General features: G+C 36.0%; 2 protein-coding genes across 3 annotated transcripts; both read right to left on the reverse strand.

Annotated features, from left to right (window-relative positions):
- Nucleotides 1-4338: 4338 nt before the first annotated feature.
- LOC142340201 (uncharacterized) lies at nucleotides 4339-5902 on the reverse strand. 2 transcript variants are annotated; one of them, XM_075390713.1, is made up of 4 exons: nucleotides 5800-5902; nucleotides 5604-5645; nucleotides 4980-5277; nucleotides 4339-4835 (listed from the first exon to the last, which is right to left on the reverse strand). In XM_075390713.1, exons 3-4 carry the CDS (start codon nucleotides 5224-5226, stop codon nucleotides 4465-4467), a joined length of 618 nt encoding a protein of 205 aa, XP_075246828.1. In that variant the 5' UTR covers nucleotides 5227-5277; nucleotides 5604-5645; nucleotides 5800-5902; the 3' UTR covers nucleotides 4339-4464. The 2 variants fall into 2 exon arrangements, with proteins under 2 accessions (XP_075246828.1, XP_075246829.1); XM_075390714.1 differs by having other exon boundaries at nucleotides 5604-5662; nucleotides 5799-5848.
- Nucleotides 5903-7014: 1112 nt separating this feature from the next.
- Nucleotides 7015-19327, reverse strand: LOC142339584 (uncharacterized). Its single transcript, XM_075389725.1, has 4 exons — nucleotides 18846-19327; nucleotides 17476-18177; nucleotides 11477-13323; nucleotides 7015-7689 (listed from the first exon to the last, which is right to left on the reverse strand). Exons 1-4 carry the CDS (start codon nucleotides 19002-19004, stop codon nucleotides 7134-7136), a joined length of 3264 nt encoding a protein of 1087 aa, XP_075245840.1. The 5' UTR covers nucleotides 19005-19327; the 3' UTR covers nucleotides 7015-7133.
- Nucleotides 19328-19472: the final 145 nt, after the last annotated feature.

The raw sequence follows: 19472 nt of genomic DNA on the forward strand, positions 1-19472 counted from the left end.
TGAACGCGGCTGCAGTAATTTTCCCTGCTTGTTGAAATTGCAAGTCCCCTTGTCAAGACATAACTAAACTATAAAAAGTTATTTGGCCATTCAAAAAAAATCAAATGAATCTTAAAGGATCATAGAACACCGGTCATGGTGGAAAAATCCTAATTGAGCAGGTCTATTCAATAATGATTGGTCATGATTAGACTAATAAATTCTTGGACTTCCATCTCGGACCCTAGTCTCATAGCATATCAGTACTGATTTCTCAACAACCCGTTGTAAATCGTAGAGAACGTACTGTAACTGTGTGTATTCTAAGCGTATTTGTTCCTCAGGATGTGCAGTACATCATCAGAGATAACTTTTTGTCTGAAAATAGACTTTACATCTCAATTTTTATGTTTCATAAAGTGCATACAAAAATCAGAGCAATTATTGAAAATTTCGAATCCAAACACGAAATTTTGTGGGATGCAACGCGAACGATGAAAAAGATGCTCCCTATCTTAAAGCATCCTATCTCAAAGCATTGAAAAAAGTGTTTTAGCGTTATAATAAAACAGCCGCCAAAACTAGGAAACTTTTTAATACAAGCTAGGAAACCCTGGTCTCAAACTTTGGTTTCACTCGAGATGTTCATATGCTGAGTCACCTGTTCAAAAACTAAATTCTGAATACAAACAAATTTTCGAGCCAGCCCCCCCCCCCACCCCAACCAAACCCCCCTCCCACATGTTGATACTTTTATATCAAGTCTCCCGGGCAACTTTGGTTGTCCTACTTTCAGCAAAAGATGAAAATCGGCTTGAATTGATTTCTAATGGGGTTAAATAATAGTGGGATTCAATGACAGAGGGTTGATGAATTGGGATTATTTGACAGTATGGTTAATTGAATAAGGGCAAAAAGTGGTCAAACTAAATTTTTATTGCTAACGTTCGTGTAATTTTTAAGTAATATTTTCTGATATTTTATATTTTATTCAGCAAATTGAAAGATTAGCAGATTTTTTTGAAATCAAAACAGATCACTTTAATCAATTTTTTCAATAATTTCAAATCACTCTTACGTGAAATTGAAATTCTCCCGAAATAATTGAGATCCTAGTTTAGACCTGGTATTCTAAAAGACCCTCTTCAGGGTCTTTAGAATATATAAGGCATGAAAAAACTCTCATGAATTTTTTGAAGATTTTGTCTGAATTTTGGATAGAAATAAAACAACCGTTGTCCTCAATTTACGATCGCAATTGCAATAATGCATTGTTTTATTATTTCCTAAGGATATCAAGCAAAATTAGCTCAGCTGTTGGCGGAACTGTTTAGTTCAACTCATTTTTATCTATTAAAAGAATTAGGCTCAACTTTAACAAGGGTCCTCGACCGTGTAATTTAATTTATTATTTCCCTTCCCCGCTTGGAACTTGGCTTTTTCATAAATTCTAGTTTTTGAATAGGTGAGCAAGGAAGCAAGCAATATTTTCAACCTCAAATCAGTAACAGAGTAAAATTGTTTTCAGTTTTTGGGCCGCAATGACTCACTAATTCTCATATTTTTGAATGCCCTCCTTACATTAGTCTGAAGAGAACAATTAATTTAAAAAGTTTGAAAGAGAAAACTTGAGGTTTTACAAAATTTCTCTGGCAGTAATTGTTTATAGAAAAATGGAAATATATTTAGTTTATGGCCACGCTTGAAATCTTCTACGTGCCTCTCCATAGCATTTTCAATATCTCATGAACGGACTTAAAATTTTTAATTACATTTTTCATAAAATTTGAAAGCAGTCTTCAATCCCAATCTACTTGCTACTATTTGCACAACTAATGAATTTAAAAATTTTGTAAGTTTGTCTATAACTTGCTCTCTATAGCGCTCATTAACGCTAGCGTTCCATTTTAACGCATTTACTCATTCAAAGGGATAATTTTAAAACTGTTTACAGAGCAATTGAATGGGGAACCACTTTAGGCTTTATGTTTCCTATTTTGCTTTTATTTTTCCCTGATCGCTTCAAGTTCAAAGCAGATGTACATTTTTTAATCCGTCAGCTGTGTGGTTACAGCCAACTTTTCCATTGCAGCTTGCTTCAGAATCAAAAAGTGTCTTGAGAAGCCGAGATTTAGTTTTGATAGGTAGTTGGGGGTATCAAATAATTCAAGTAATATTTGACCTTTCAGTCTATATATTTCCTGCTATGTGACATTCTTGTTGCCTTAGAAAATCAATAACAGACTAACGTCGTGCGAATTGCTCTCAAACGACCGGCGAGCGGTTGGCTTCGTCAGTTTTGAAGCTAGCGCTAGCTTGATTCGAATCTTCAACATTTTGTTTTCTAGCTTTGTTAGTAAAAAAATCAAATAGAAAACTGAGATTTATAAAATTTGAAAAATATTGCAAAATTTAAAAGAAAAGCTTCCAGGTTTTGCAGTGAAAATGTTCAAAAATATTTTTTCTCTCCTGAGTTATGTCAATGCACGTAACCCATCTGCAAGACTTGAAAAACTTCGTTGGCCAGTAAAGATAGTTAAACTCAGAAAAGGAGAGAAACACTCAGAAATTTTGAAAACAATTGCAAATTTCAACAAAATCTTGCTAAAATTCCAGACATTAAAATCTTCAAAAACCTTTTTATTGTCTCAAGAGGCTACCCAGAATCACTATTTCGAGCTTTAATTAGTTTTACTGGCTCAAAAAATCCAAAAACTGGAACATGACTAATTTTTCGAAAATTAAAAAATTGAATTTTATCAGAAAAGTTCTTGAAGCTGGATTCATTATAATATTGATAACAATTCCATGAATCTAGATAATATGCAACAGCTTTTCATGAAGCCTTGGAGGAGGTCCCTAGGACTCTGGTGAAGCACTTGAAAAAACTTGCAAATAATTTTTAAAACTGCTGATCTTAAAATCTTTAAAAACCTTTCAATACATCTAGAAGCTATACAGTAACCTAAATTAAACGCTAGAGGAGGTTATGTGGCTGTTGAGGATGAAGAAACCAAGAAATTGACAAAAAAAATTTCAAAAAACTTGGAAGATTAGAATTCACAAAAAAACGGCTAAAATTTGATAAAAGTTGCAGTAACTAATCCATGGCCAACAAATCTTTTTCGGTAACTCATTATCAAACCCTAACGGAGATTTTCCGTTAGGCTCAAAAACCTGAATGAATTACAATAATGACAACTAAACTGAAAATAGCGATAAAACTGACAATAGATAAAATTAAAAATTTTGCACGTTTTGTCAAAAAAAGACTGATGTTCGTGATGTTAAAATGTTGAAATCAATCCACTACCACTAGAAACAATATGCAGTAATCTAATATAAAACACTAAGAGGTTTCTTGACACCTAGGGCTGAAAAAAAAATTCAAAGCGATCGGTTGTTTCGGAAAACGGGATAAACAGATAGCGCCCAGCGCGCATCAAGTGCTCTTAGAGCCTTTCAGCTGTTTCAGCTCAACTGTTTTGGAGACTTATACTTATGTTGTGAAGGGAGGTTCTTAAGAGGATTGGGAAGAAACTGTGCTCCATTGTACTGCTATCGTTTTTTTAAACTACTTACCTCGGAACGCGCATGAATATTGTTAGAAAACTCCCTCAAGCTGGGGATTTCTGTCGTTTGTATTTCTTCAGGTATTTTACCGGTAACTTTCGCTCATTGTTTGGTTTGATTTTTACATTGCTAATCATCCACTATTGGTAGCAACGTAAGAAACGTGGGTCAGTGAACTTGTGCTTCCAAGAGGACGAAATCTAACCTCAGACCCGAAACAATCGTGCAAATAAAGATCTTGTAAAATTCAAATATATTGAAAGGCTATTGCGAGACTTGGAAGGTACTGTATTGCAACTTGTTCATTCAGCATCGAAAATATTGCGAGATCTTTTTAAATTATATTGGATATTATAATGACTACCTACCTTAAGTTTCTCATTCGGGCAAAACCGAGAATCAGACAGGAGGGTCAAAAATAGCTGCGAAGGCATAGTAATTGGTGTGCAAATTACCTTGCACTCACAGGTTTCGGAACAGTACGACCAGGAAGCTTACTCGACTTTGATGCTTTGTTCTTTCCGATTAAGCTATATCGGAAGAGCAACTTCCGGAAAAGTTTTTTTGCCTTCTTTCCAGCTATTTGATTGACTGAACGAAGTAAAATCTACAATCTGAGCGAATATTTGTTTCAAATTGGATTTCCTAAAATCTTAAATCACTGCAGATCCTAGCTTTACCTCACCTGAAGTCCCCGGATTTGGTCTTGAATTCGAATTTCGATGCTTTCAAACCGATGTTCCGGCCTGAATTCCGGACTCCACAACTTAGCCCTTCAAAACCAAATTCCGAATATACTTTTAAATTAGGTACTCGTTCATTTGATCTACATAGATAAGTTTATATTGTTTATATTGATTCATATTGAAACACTGCATTTACTGCATTTATTATGAGCTTATGGAATCGAATCTATTTGCCCGCTGGGGGTGGGGGTCCAGCCTGGAACTGAGACTGGGGTGGCATGTGGTTCGCAGATCCACCCTGAGGTCCAGGTCCATAGTTCACCTTATCGTAAACATCCGAGTAATACTTCACCACATTCAGGTACGAATTGATCAAGAAATCCAGAATGTCACCCATATCGTAAAGCGAAGCCTCGACTCCGGCCAAGTTTGCAATATGAGGATCCTTCTCTCCCAGTTGGTTGAGGTCAGTGAAGAACTCGACAGATGTATGATCTACGATCAGTTTCTTGTTCTCGTCCAAAGATGAAGTCCAAATGGTGTACAGGCTGTAGATTTCTTGCTCCGTGAAGGGGCACAGGATCTCGGCAAAGTATCCTAAAACGATAGTAGACCCTAAACCACTTGTCCATTTATCAAGTCCAAAGCAGCACTTACGGGATATTACCGGGGTATTACTAGATTAAAATTTGAACATTGACTGGATATGTCAGGATAGAGGGTCTCGCGCAACTACTTTACCTCTTCCAGTAGGCATGGAAACTCCGATGTCAAAGTTCAGTTTGGTGTACGCATTTCCAATCTCCCAGTCAGCCTCCGAGCACGCAAGATCAAATTCGGCAAAAGCAGGCAAGAATTCGTTCCTCAGCAACTGCTCTGCAGTTAGATAGCTGGCTTCGTTGATCTTCACCCACTTGCCCCGTTTGTTGCTGGCCACTGTCATGGCGAACACGTGGATAAGTACTGCTATGACGATAATGGTCTTCATAGTTTAATCTAATCCTTGTCTTTCTAATCCTTGTCTTTGATGATTTAAGATCTATTTCCCAGGTAGCCGAAAAATGAAGTTTCCTTGGTTTTAAAAATCATAGTTAAGTATTGGATTGGAGCATTTGAAATGCTGCACTCTATCAGGAACCTTAAATTCTTTGCCTTAGTCTGCAGTGTTTCTGAGTCTTTCATATTCAGATTTCTGATTGATAGTTCTGCTTGATTCTAGATGCCCCTTGCCCTGCCCTGCCATTTTCCAGTTTCATATCGGTTACAATTTCTCCATTTCTTTTAATGTTCCAATCCAACCCATTATTTCCCTGGTATCAATTTTTCGGCTATCTGACGCTTCCGATTAAGTTCAACACTATTTACCACTATCTCAAGATTTACACAACGCAATCTGTTCTTGATTGTCTTTTTATATAGTCAGTCCCATAAAGTTGCAACCCTATCGAACGTTTCAAAGGTCAAAGTTCAAATTTAAAACATGTAGAGATCAGCATTTCGTTGTTCATTTGCATGTCAGTTTTTCGAACGTTCGATTGCGTTGCAACTTTATGGGACTTACTATAGTTGTTGTTTTCGCCACAGAATTAAAAACTGAGTAAGAAGTGCAAAATGATTGAATTGATTGTGATACAAAACCAGTCACAATTAAATTATCAACCAAACTAAATTGTCTGAAGCAAGAAGACAGCACACAGAGCGAGGTGAGGTCACGAAGAGGTCAAAGAAGGTCACATTGTAACTTACACTTTAGTTTCTATGATGTATTAGTCAGCAAAGCTATCGAACGTTCCAAAGGTAAAAGTTCAAATTTAACACTTGCGGATATCTAGCAAAACACTGTCCACCTGCGTTGCAGATTTATGGGAGGTAATATAAAGCGAGTTTCATAAAAATGAAAGACAAAGGGAGAGTAAAAAACCCTGGGCATGCTGCATATGAACTTCAATATGGAGATAGATGGTTTTAAATTTGAACTTTGACCTTTGAAACTTTGACTAGCGTTTCAACTTTATGCTACGTGCTATATAGGCTGTCCCACAAAGCTGCAACGTTTCAAAGGTCGAAGTTCAAATTTAACACATTTCTCGAACGTTCGATTTAAGTGTTTCGAAAAGTTGAAATAAGCGAAAGTTCGAAAACCTCAAAAACGTGCAATCGAGCATCAATGTGGTCATTTGAATGCCAACGTTTTTTTTTTCAGTAAGCTTTTATTCGTCAATTTTCTGCATGTGTTGAATTTGAACTTTGACCTTTGAACTCTAACCTGTGGTTTTTGAAACGTTCGCTTACTTCAAACTTTATGGGACACGCTATATAACTATAGTCTGTCCCATGAAAGTTTGAAATAACCGAACGTTCGTAAACGTCTTAACATGAACTAACACCAATGTGGTAATTCAAAAGTCAACTTGACCTCTGAAATATGACCAGTTCTTTTTGAACGCTAACTTATTTGTGAGACGCGCTATATGTCTAAGGAAAATGCCAATCGGCTAGAAAAGCTATTTTAGGAATCCTCTTACGAACATGAGAAATAATTGTTCAAATCATCCAATAACGTCACCTAAACAGCTATCACTTCAGAAGCACTAATAGCCCTGATCTACTTAAACCGTACATGATCAATATGCAGCTCTTTTGATGAGTGACGAAAATATGACAAGATGAAAATGCTGACAAGCCTATATTATCGTTAAAACGAACAGTAAATTCGCTGCAATTAGCGCAAGTTTTATAGCGTTTCGTGTTAAATTTTTTGAGGCTCGAATGGAAATGCTCATTCAGCTCAATTTATCAACTGAAAGTAGATTAATCTTCAAACCCAAATTACAATGAGAATAACAATTGCAGACATTTTTTGGATATTTGGTCTACTTCAACATCGTATATTCATCAAACAAACATAATATCGGCATTAGGTGTATTATGGTTCGAATCTTGTGCTACTAAAGAGCGTCTATTATACTCCAAAAACGGCGATTCATAGCCAGAAGCCTGGTGATATTCCGCGTTGTTAATCATCATGATAGGTGAGATACAATCAAGTTTATCGGGGGGCGCTGATTGGGCCCTCTCCGCTGCGTTCTTGTTCCTTCTTGAAGGGCGCTGGGAGGGTGGGGTCACTGGTCGCTTTGCAAAAGGCGATGCACTTTCCTCGCCATAAACCCGAGCAGCAGCTCGTCTGCGAACCTGCTGCAACCGTTCGATCTCAATTGGAGATTTGTCACTCGGGGTACTCAGAACGTTCCCTGAATAGGGCGAGTTGGGGTTATTTGCTGAGAAGCGCTGCTTATTGGAAGCGTCACTGCTTGTTTTGCGCTTGCGTTGTTTCTTGGGGTATAGGTCGGAAGTTCCGGGGTTCTGTTGGAGGTAGGCTTCGGTAACTGGTTCCAGTGTTTGGAGGAATTTGTCAATTTTGACCATGTTAGTGGTGTAGCTCGTGTCAAGGCTGAAAGAACTAATAGTTGTCGCAACATTTTGTATCTGAGTTTTACGCATATCCACAGCATATTTTTTAGCAACTTTGAAAAGCAAAAAGGAGTTAATTAGCATTAGCAGCTCCAATGCGATGCAAATGGAAAACGGAAAAAGTATTCACGTTTCTTTTCGACCAATTGAGTCTTGAATTTTATAAATAGATGAACAAGGAGGCTCGGTAATGTGCGTTCGCACATGATGTACCGACCCCGCTTATCCACAATTTTGGCTTAATTGTCTACCAAATGAGGAAAAGGTAAGTTTTCAAATCTCACTGATCAATAATTGGTCTAGGAAAATAATGTGCTTCCAACTCAAATAACGTAGGTAGTGCCACATAAGTGGGCCGATGAGACCTGTCATTATTGAGACTAATGAACAAGACAAACGAAAAAAAATCAAATAGCATTAACATACGTTTTTGTTCAAAACTCAATGTTTATTTTTTCGAACGAATACAAAAAGTAAAATAGGTCCAATTAAAACCTAAACAACGGAACACCACCAGTCCTAGATGAGACTCAGTTAATGTAGACCAAAGTATTACAAAACGACAAAGTTGAAAATGCAATTTGGGTTTTTAATAGGTCTATGGTTATTCAAAACCCAATCGAAGACTTGATACTATTCATTATCCAGAATGTCGTACGTCAAGTAAATCAAACAATACTTTCAGGCGAGGAATAAAATTTTAAAAAGTTTAAGAAAACGATGAAGCTGTTAAAACCATCAGTTAATCCGTAAAACTAAGATAAAATCTGTTGCGCTTTCTTGGAACACCAATAATGCTATATGTGACCTCTGAAGAATGAGACCAGATAACAAGTTATAATTTTTTTTTCAAAAACAGTTAATTCCAAAGACAAAATCAGCTGAAATCATTGAATAGGTTTTTTATTTTTAAAAACCATTGAGATCTGACATTAATCAGAACAAGCCATATGTCTACAGAAAAAACGACTACTAGACAAAAATGAATAACTAAATCAGTTTTTTGCAAAAGAAACGGGTATCGAAAACATCAGAACAACAAGCAATGCACTAGAAACCTTAGATATATTCAAATGTGCCTTTCGTTATTGAAACGCGGCAAAAAATTGATACGAGGTTTGTTATTGTTGAGATAAGGCAATAAATTGAACAAAAAAAAACAGCAAAATGCAAATTAAATTTATATTTTTTTTCCAGAAAAAAACGTTTGATTTTAAAGTCATGAAAAAATTTAGCTACGAACCTTAATCAGCAAATAGTTTCTTTTCTGCATCCATTGGAAGACAATAGGATCTGCAATTATCCAGAATTTTTCATATGACTCCAAAAAATCTCAAAGACGAAATCAAAAATTTCCATTAAGTTCTGCTAGAAAACGGTGTCGAAGCAGTTAAACAATATACTATTCACTGAAGAAATGATTTGTTCAATTGAGCCCCCGTTTGAATAATGTGGTATCTTACCTGTCAATAATGTGACAACCTGTCAAAATGTCCAAATATTAAAAATTTTGTGTAAAAACTTGTATCAAAGCAAAAAAACCATTACTAAAAACGTAAAATCGCAAAAAAACATTGAATTATAATCAATTAGAAAGACGATGCGATCTGTTTTGTAACTTAAGCAAGAAATTGACTAAACAAAAAAGAAAATGTCACCGAGATAAATATCCCACTATTTGATTGAAAATCTTTGTTTTTAAATGTCAAAACGACAACAAACTATAGGTGGGTTCCCTTACTAACTAGATACGCATCTTTGAAACCCTTTAGGAAATCAATTGGATTTATCTTTTGTACAGTTTGATTTGATTTGTTCTTTTATTTAATTAACGTACAAAAAATCAATAAGTTCGAACTTTTTAAAAAAAGATCGACCGATTATAATCTGTTTTATTTGATCAAAAAACAGTGATTTCACCAAAACTAGCCTTGCTGTTGCCGTTCGTTCATAACGAACACGTAATTGCTTCAAATTTTATTGATTTAGATAATTTGTCTATAAAAGATAGCAAAGACAATTGATTCATTTTGCATAATCATCGAAATAAATTAAAATCCGGCAGACATTTTAATTCAAGAACTTTCTCAAAGAAAGCACAAATAAAATTTTGCCTTCCCTGGAACTAACGAAGATTGTGTGAGCGTTTTCTAGATGTGTTAGTGCGGCAAGTTTAAACAAATTGGACCAAATTTCACTTCGTTCCTTTTTTGATGAGGAAAAGCCAATTTGAAAAGTATAGCAACAATTTGAGCCAAAAATTGGATCAAACAGTTCAACAACACTCTTATGTTTCAAATGTAAAACATACAATACTATTTTTAAAATTTTCAACATACTTTTTTCTGGCAAAATTAGCTAAAAAATGCGTAAAAATATGGAAAATGTGAACAATAAGAACGAAAGTCAGTCAAATCTTCACAAAAATTTAAACCTCGATAACTCAAGGAAAAGACGATATTCGACAAATTGTTTTTTGATGGGTTTTCAAATGATACCTCTCACAGCCCTTTACGATTAATATATTGATCGGTCAAAACTGAGTGAACAAAAAAAACTCGTTTCAGCATTTAGTTTCTCCCCACTTAAGTGGGTCGGAAAAAAAATAACAATCATTGCAGTATCCATGTAAAGAGTTTTTTGTCTTGTATGGAGCCATAAATGCTCTTAGTACGGTTACTACTTTTCATCCCAGACTTTAGCCCAAGTTGAGGTTTGAGAACCATGCTAGCTCAGATCAGACCAATTTGGGTCGCGCAAAAGGGGTCGAGCAAGAACTGGTGACGTCGTCTGGAAACTGCTCTACAGTAAGTGTATAGTCAGATCGAAACTGTTATTATTGAACCATTGGAAAAGCTTTTTTGGAAAAACAATGAAAATTGCCAACACAGGCTATTGTAAAAACAATATAAACAACTGCCAGCTATAATCAATGGATTTGATGAAAAGTTTTGACTAGATTTCCTATATGAATCTGACATATTGTCTCATTTTTATGATGAGCAATTTCTTTCAATTTTTTGACCAAATTAAACTCCATCTGTACAAGCATTTGACTCAACATTCTAAACTTGGAAGTTAAAACTCTTCAAGCTTAGTTTTTGTTTTAAGTACATTAACAGCCTTATTTCTCACTCATCTTGCAGAAATAGGGTGTTTCTCAAACGAAGCAAAAACAACTGATTTTTTTTCAATATCTCCTACTTTCAGCAAATTGAATTCTCATTCCGATAGAGCAAACTTGTGTATTCAAATATTAAAAAGTTAATGCAATTCGTATCAAAACTAATTTAGTACTATTGAGCTCTAAAATTAAAACAAACAGTTTTTCTTCAGGAAGTTTGTAAAACTAACTAAGGATTTGTTTGTTAAACTTCAATATTTGTTTGTCTATATAGGATGCAACTTCTTGAAAGCATAGACAGCTGTTTTGTTTAATAATAAATTTTGCCTATTTATAAATTTTAATAAATTTCTGTCGAGAACATCAATTTCTGTCCTGAAGTCGAGAACATCAATTTGGGTAGAACTGACCGTACCACATTTCTGTCGAACATTATCTTTTCATATGTTGATCACTCTACTGCAGAACGCTACCTTTTTGCAGAAGGATAAAAATCATCTAAACTTCCATTCTTAATTTTATCTGAGAAACGGGAGTTTCCACTCTTAATATATGAGAAACGGTGTGAAAGGATTAGAATTACAACTGTGAGCACCTATCATAACACCAGCTTAGCTAAAAATTACAAATGCTGCAGACTTACTTCAGCTCACTCTCGTTTAGAAGATTTGAGTCGTTGGCTTTCGAGTTCTGGGCAACAACTTCTTTTTCCGCCAAAGTTCCCTTAACGCCATTTTCTGCCATCTGGCCATCTGTTTGCGCCACTTGCACGGTCAACATTGCAGCTTCAGCTGAAAACGGTTCACTAAGCCTACTGTTTGTATTAGGCGAAGATTCATGCTCTTCTGGATTATTTTGTGACCGTTGAACGTCATCAACAACAGCTCTTCCGTGTTTTGACAAATTTGAGTTCTGTCGGCTTTTACTTTTTCTTGATTTCACACCCCCCATGATTCGTATGTCTTCATTTTGCATTGCATCATTCAATTGCTGTTTGAGTTTCTCGAATTGCAGTTCATGTTGTCCTGAGCGCCTCACTGCCTCGCTTAAAAACACGTTCTGATCACAACTGGTAGAAATTTGAGATCTAGCAGAAGCGTTAGTGAAAGCAGCATGTTCAGCCGAAAGTTCAGAAACCACTCTAGAATTTAGAGAATAACTCACGTCATTTATAACTCCAGCACTATCTGCTAACTTCTTGGTCGGCTTCGACAGCATCGGTGACTCAGACATGTTAGCGAACTGATGAGAATCGTTCTGTTCTTTGAACACGGGTGAATTGTTCGGCCTAGTGATATTGGAAGACTCCTTCGGCTGAGTGAACATTGGTGAGTTATTCGGCTTAATGGGCATTGGTGATGCATTGGGCTTTCTGATATTAGGTGTTTCACTCGACCGTGTGGGTGCTGCGGGTTCTTTCGGCTCAAAGTGCGTTGATGGTCCGTTCGGCTTATTGGGTACTGTTTCCTCGTTAGACTCGGGGTCTAGGAACACGTCGTCATCTAAATCGTCTTCAATGTCGCTTTCTCCCCGGAAAACAGACTGTCGGGATTTGAGGTTACTCAAATTCGGCGAACTGACCGTTCGGTTACCGACGTGACTGTTTCTGTTCGCTGGATCTGAACTGAAATCTGGGTTTAGATGCGACTTGGGTCGTCTGGGAAATGAGTCGTCCCGACGTTTAGAGCGACTTTGACGCTTAGGAAGACTTTGAGCGTTTGGATCTCCATAAATTGCTTGAGAATCGGAGGAGTCGTAGTGAAGTTGCAAAGGTACTGGGGCGGGTTGGTTAAATTGATGCTGCAGTCCTAATGGAACCCTTAACGCGTTCCGTTTGACACTGTTATCTCGGGTAACTTGAGACGTTTGTTGGATGTTGTGTAGCAAATGTTGTTGTTGTCTATGTCTGGTCGCTAGTTCGTGGTTCGATACCGAACGCATGTACGGAGGTTTATCTGGCATGACTTGCCTATGAGGTGGTGAATCTTTTGATCTGGATCTAGAGCTGGGTACCCGATTGGGCGAAGCCCGAACTGGACTGTGATCTGGAAATTGCGAATTGGGGTGGTTGTAGTTAACAGCCGGTTGCGACTGGAACCTACCATCGGGGGGTAACCTTGGTTGATAGGGTATACCTCTGTGGTCATATAAATTATGGCTTGTTCTATTTTGTTGAGGCACCAAAGCTGTCTGAGGACTTTCTTGATGTGGTTGAGGTAATTGGGGTTCCCAAAGTTGATACTGAGGGATTCCTGAAACAAGTCCAGGGTATGATAGCTGAGGCATTAATTGAGGGTGCACGTTTGTAGGGTAGTTGTTGACGACCATCATCATTTGATGTTGTTGTTGTTGCTGGAGAAGGTGCTGGTGAGGGTGGTTGGGGTGTGGAATTGGGATTTGGCCTGTTGAGGCGCTGTATGCCTGATAGAGACCAGGGTTGAATTCATGACCAGGGAACCCGTGAACATACTCATTGTATTCCGTGTCCACCTTAAAATCAAAGCATTTTTTTTACATTGTGGAAATATTTCAAAGCTGGGTAGAAAATCTCAAATTAACTCCATATTCTATGTATTTGAAAGCAGTCATTGATCAATTCTGAGGCTGATATAAATGAACATTTCGATTGGATGAGAGCAATAAAGTTGTTGGGATCTAATCTTTTGACACCTGCCCCTGCCCTCTACAAAAAATAGCACGTGCAAATTTTTACACAGTATCCTGTGAAATGACAACTCCAAAATATGTAATTTGGGACACAAGCGGCGTAAAATTTATATGCCCAGTAAGCTGCCCTGGTCCCACTCCGATGGTTATCTTGCAAATTCTTGCAAGAATGTTGCCTATTACGGTTATCTTGCAAGACCTCGCCAAAAATGTTAAAGACCAGGTATACATTAAGCAACGTTACTTAACTCAAGTAAATAAGAAACATGATAATTTAGAAAATGTGCTGATTTATTGCCAAAAAAAAAAGCTGATTTTATTATTCATTGGGGCTGTTCGTTGTGTTTCACGCTTTGCTAACAGAAGTTATTTGCTTCTTTGTGGTGACATAGAAAAAATCCTGGACCCTTTGATGCTTGAAAACTTTCTACTTTGGATGATGCTATATTTGGCGCTTAAAATGGCATTAAATTTCTACTTTTCAACGCTCGCAGCATACAAAATAAGTATCAAGATATATCAAACTCGCTTCAGCAGCTGGATTCGGAAACTATTGTTATAGTAACTGAAACTTGGATGAGCGAAGAACAAAGCTTGAATATAAACCTCAGCTCTGAGCACAATTTTGTGCATAAACATCGGTCACATCAAACAGGAGCAGCTAAGATGGGGTTGTAGGAATATGGATTCCTAAGAACATAAATTTTAAACGCAGAAGAGAATTTGAATTAGCCGATCCGAAATTTTTTGAAACGTTGTGGCTGGAACTAGGCAACCCATTAACGGAAAAATGTCTCATTAACATCTCCTATTGTCCACATCAAAGCCTGGGTGACTTCTTTTTAGACGAATTAAGTGCAGAGGTTTCCAATGCGTTTTCAGCTACAGATAATATTTTCTTATTTGGTGATTATAACATTGATATGTTGAGTGTAAATGGGAAGAAAAGCCTTCCGAATTTTGCGGCGGGACTAGGATTACAGTTATCTAACATTGATATTCCTACACGCATAAGCAACAATGAAAAAGTTTGATAGATCACTGTTTTTTGACTAATGAGCAAATCAGTAGTTGGAAAGTCTGCTTACCTCCTTTTGATATTGATCATAATGTAATTTTTTTTCAGAGCAAATTTTCTTGTTAGAAGAAAAACAAATTTATTTTATTAGACGAGATACAAAAAAGTTTATCGATGAAAAATTTAATAGAGATCTGGCTCTTGCAGATTGGAGAACAGTTTATCAACAAAGAAACTGCGATGAAAAGTTTGCAGAATTTAACAGAATGTTTATGACAATACTCGAGAAGAATGCACAAACAGAGAAGAAATTATTTTCTATGATTAAAAAGACTACTTCAGAAAAACCTTGGGTGACAAAAGAAATTCAACATTTAGTTGCCGAGAAACATTGTTACTTCAATGACTACAAATTGACACAAAGTGCTGAGTCATTTGTGTCATTTAAAAACTATCGCAACTTTGTTAATCGGAAGTTAAAAGAAGCACAAAATCAATTTTCAGAGGAATTTTTTAAGAAAACTGAAACCTCAAAAGAGAAATGGAAATTCATTAAGAAAAAAATCGGAAAGAAAAACAACAGTCCAAACATCACAGAAATCGATGAGAATGGTAGAAAAAGGAAAGACAAAAAATCGATATGAAACGTTTTAAACAGAGTTTTCTGCGAAATGGGCATCTACAGAGGGCAGATTGTTCTATTGAACGTCGAAAAAAGAGAGCGAAAATATCAAGAGTTTAACTTTAGACCTTTTACTTTGAGAGAAATCTATAAAGTTATTGACAATCTAGATAGCAACAAAGCACCATGGCCGGGATACATCAATGCTTGGGCATTGAAATCCGGAAAATATGCTCTTGGGACACATCTTCAGATTACATTTAACGATTGTATTCAGGAGAGAGTTTTTCCAACAATTCTTAAGGATGCGCACAAAGTTTTTGAAAGGCTTTTACTTAATCAGTTAGTAGAATATCTCGAAAAATTTGCGCTCGTGAACAAAAAACAATTCGGTTTCCAATCTTGAAAGTCGTCTACTGATGCTGTGTTTTATTTTATTGAAAAAATAATAGGAAATATGGAAGATAACAACGACACAGGTGCTGTGTTCTTAGATCTTGCAAAAACTGTCAATTCAATTTCACATGAGATATTTCTTAAGAAAGCCGAAAATTTCAACCTCTCTCAATCAACAATTTTACTTCTCAAATCTTTTCTCGAAAACCGAACTCAATGCGTAAAACTGGGTATTGACTTATCAGATAAAATAACTATTAATCATGGTGTTATGTCACCGAATTTTCTGAAAAGCTGGAAGGTGAAGATGATGTTATTCAATTTGCGGATGACACTGGTATTATATGCAAATTTGGAAGTAATGAAAATATTCCCCAACAAATTGAAAAAAATTAGAACAAACAGACAAATACCTGACAGAGAATCAACTCACTTTAAATACCGATAAAACAGAGATGTTATTCTTTACAAATCATACTAATTCGGATCTAGATTTTTTCAGTTAAAGGCAATATTATAAAACCAGCTCATGCATGTCGTTATCTGGGAGTACAAATTGATTCAAACCTAACTTTTGAAAATCACCTGAACTCAGTTTTAAGCAAAATGGCTAATGCAATTCGTTCTTTGTATCTTGTAAGAAATCAAATACCTTTACAAATCATACTATTTCGGATCTAGATTTTTTCAGTTAAAGGCAATATTATAAAACCAGCTCATGCATGTCGTTATCTGGGAGTAAAAATTGATTCAAACCTAACTTTTGAAAATCACCTGAACTCAGTTTTAAGCAAAATGGCTAATGCAATTCGTTCTTTGTATCTTGTAAGAAATCAAATACCTTTACAAATCATACTAATTCGGATCTAGATTTTTTCAGTTAAAGGCAATATTATAAAACCAGCTCATGCATGTCGTTATCTGGGAGTACAAATTGATTCAAACCTAACTTTTGAAAATCACCTGAACTCAGTTTTAAGCAAAATGGCTAATGCAATACGTTCTTTGTATCTTGTAAGAAATCAAATACCTTTGAAAGTAAGAATTGATGTTTTCAAGTCAGTTGTTCTCTCTCATCTCTCTTTCAGCGGAGTATTCCTTCAAACTCTTACAGTGAAAAACATAAACCGCATAAACAGGCAAATTAACTGGGGAATAAAAATTTGTCATTTTCGTCAAAAATTTGACCACTCCATTGATCTTCTCATTAAGGATCGTATCCTGCCCGCCGAATTGTTTATCTCAAAAGTTAGCCTAATGAAGCTAAAAACAGACATAAGACAATGGGAAACGTCCCAAAAATTTTAAAATGTTTTCTAGTCGCCATAACGCTAAACAGAACAAGAGAACAAATCAAATTATTTTAAAAAAGAAAACGAAAACGAAGTGGAGTAACAAACCATTAATCTTGAAAACCGTTCAAAAATGGAACAAATTGCCCTCTTCTTTAAGAACTTTTAACAATAAAACTTGCTTTAAAAATGTTTTAAACCGAGTTTTTGCTCGATTAACACAAGAAAGTACCCGTTAATAGACAAATAGGAGCCTTCAAATCCTATTTTTACCTATGAAAACGAACAGCCACAATTTGTAGATTATTATATTAATAACAATGCTGATTAATTTATTTAACTTTTTAGAGCACATGTAGATATCTAACCTTAGGGTTATAATTTACAAAAAAGATGGTTATCGTGTAAGACTCTTGTTGGAGTTATCCAAGATAGCGTCCTCTCCCAGGACTACTGCAAGATAACTGCCTTATTTATGAAGAAGACGTTTATCTTGAAAAAAATATGCAAAAGTCTTTCAAGATAACAGTCTTGTTCAGGAAAACAATCATTGCTGAACGTCATTCTGCTTTTTTTTTGTTTACTTCTTGATATCTGTCGTAAAACATGAAACTACATGGTGGGGGAGTCCATCGTTTTCAACTTACAGCTTGATAAATATTATCGTTTGTAGCTCTGCTATTTCGTCCATAATGCATAATTGGCTCAGAGGCCACGCTCAAACCACTGTTAGCGACACTACCATTGCTTTCCACATCACCCTTTGATCTTCCTCCTTTCTTCCTGTGGAAAATCCTACTACTGCTTTTCTTTTTAGGAGCTGAAGTCTCCGATCTGTTCACAGGAACCTGTGAATTTTCACTTCCTGTTGATGTGGGGTTCTGGCTGAACAAATTCAGCTTACTTCCGCCCTGTTTTAATTTCGACTTCACGAAAGCTAAATTATCTTTCGCCGTGATGCTCATTTTCTTCGACTTGCCTTGTTGTTGTTGCTGCTGATTTTCTTTATTTTGAGATTCCTTTTTGGTTGCTCTCAACTTTTCCCGGTAATTTTCCACGCCTACATTTCCCGTGCCGGGGTTCAATCCCGGGTTAATATTAGGCGTTAATCTAGGTGGGGGCGCGGGTTTCGTTCCGTTCGCGGTCCGAACTGAAGATTTCAAATGTTCAGGCAGTTCCTGATGGTCTGGGACTCTGGAATCGTTCCGATTTTGATTCGACCTGGAGCTCTCTAACGTTCCGTGTTGGGAGCTGTTGTTTGATTGGCTGATATTTTCCTTGGACTGTGATTGGCCGAAGAGTTTGCTGAGCGATAATTGAAGTGATTTGAAAGGCGATCGAGACCGGGACTAAAACAAACAATTATGGCCATTTCTGCAAAAATTTTATTCAAATTATAAAGCAATAAAATGAAGTAAAAATGCAGAATTTATCTTCGGTGAAACCTCGATCAAAAATTTCTCAGCAAAAGCAAATGACGCAAAATTAATGATATTACCAGATTACAACTTAGAAATTGCTGATGGCCTCGTTTTTGAGAGCTAAACAGATTTTGAAAGAAAAATTGTGATAACAGGTGGCAAATATTCAATTTAAATAAAACACCGTCAAGTTCAGCAAAATCTGAATGTTCTGAGACGACTTGAATTTAAAGGTCACTATATCACTGGGCTTTATTCGTTTAAACAGAACATCTTTGAGATTTTGGTAAAATTATCAAATTATGACCGCTTTTTAACAAAATAAAATTTAAAAAGAATGCTTTTTAACAAAATAAAATTTTTTGTGAATTTTTGGCATCAATTTTTTTCGTTCAATCTAGCGCTTAAATCAAATTTTTGAGGTCTTCGTGATTTACCAATGATGATCTTCTTGTTAATGCTTCCAGGCAATTTTTACCGGTTTAGTTTTTCAATTTACTGTTGCTGGTTAATTTCAGCTCAATCCAATTCAATTAAGAAAAAAAACAGAAACTCAGGAAAATTAAAGTACCAAAATGTAAAATGATAATTGTTACCTTTTTGTCTGGTTTTTTCTCTGGGTGTGTCGATGTGATATTTGGCTCTGACTCAGCATGTCTGGGGGGTTTGGACCGTTTTCCACCTGAAGAGCTTCCGCCGGAAGTGGCCAGAGAACTACTGCTGGTCGCAGCTCTCAATTTGTTCCAAAAATTCATAATCAAGTTATAATCTAATAGTTTTCACACTTGTTAACCATTTTTCACTGTAATTTGTCAGTGATGAATTAATTTATCAAAATCATAACTTTATTTTGAATAATAAACCTTGTGAGCTATGCAAACAGAGTTCTGGCAAATAAGGATAACGAAATTGCCCATATTTTTTGGGGTAATTGTTAAATTAATTAAATTACAATATTGAAAAATGTAAACTCTCTGATTTGTGGACTTTGCTGATAATTGGCGAATGTAAATTATACAATATTTAATACATTAGCTTGCGGTATTTGTTCACAATAATGAACTATCGCACCATTTGAGCTGATATGTGAAAAACTCTATCAACTGCGGCGACAAATTAAATTTATTGAATTTTTATACAGGTAAAAACCATAATGTATTATTATACAGTCTAATACAGTCTCGCACAGCTGTATAAAACAGAAAAAAGTATCAAAAATTACA

The sequence above is a fragment of the Convolutriloba macropyga genome, chromosome 5 (genome assembly GCF_964194025.1).
Source record: "Convolutriloba macropyga chromosome 5, txConMacr16.3, whole genome shotgun sequence".
NCBI classification, from domain to species: domain Eukaryota; kingdom Metazoa; phylum Xenacoelomorpha; order Acoela; family Convolutidae; genus Convolutriloba; species Convolutriloba macropyga.

Bases quoted from the DNA above. Each gene is read 5' to 3' on its own strand.
- LOC142340201 (XM_075390713.1), bottom strand. From the start codon at position 5,226: ATGAAGACCATTATCGTCATAGCAGTACTTATCCACGTGTTCGCCATG. The intron at 4,836-4,979 runs GTAAAGTAGTTG...CTATCGTTTTAG, and splicing joins TTCCATGCCTACTGGAAGAG to GATACTTTGCCGAGATCCTG.
- LOC142339584 (XM_075389725.1), bottom strand. From the start codon at position 19,004: ATGAATTTTTGGAACAAATTGAGAGCTGCGACCAGCAGTAGTTCTCTG. The intron at 13,324-17,475 runs GTAAGTTGAAAA...TTTGATTTTAAG, and splicing joins ACGATAATATTTATCAAGCT to GTGGACACGGAATACAATGA. The intron at 7,690-11,476 runs GTAAGTCTGCAG...TAGTTCTTTCAG, and splicing joins CTAAACGAGAGTGAGCTGAA to CCTTGACACGAGCTACACCA.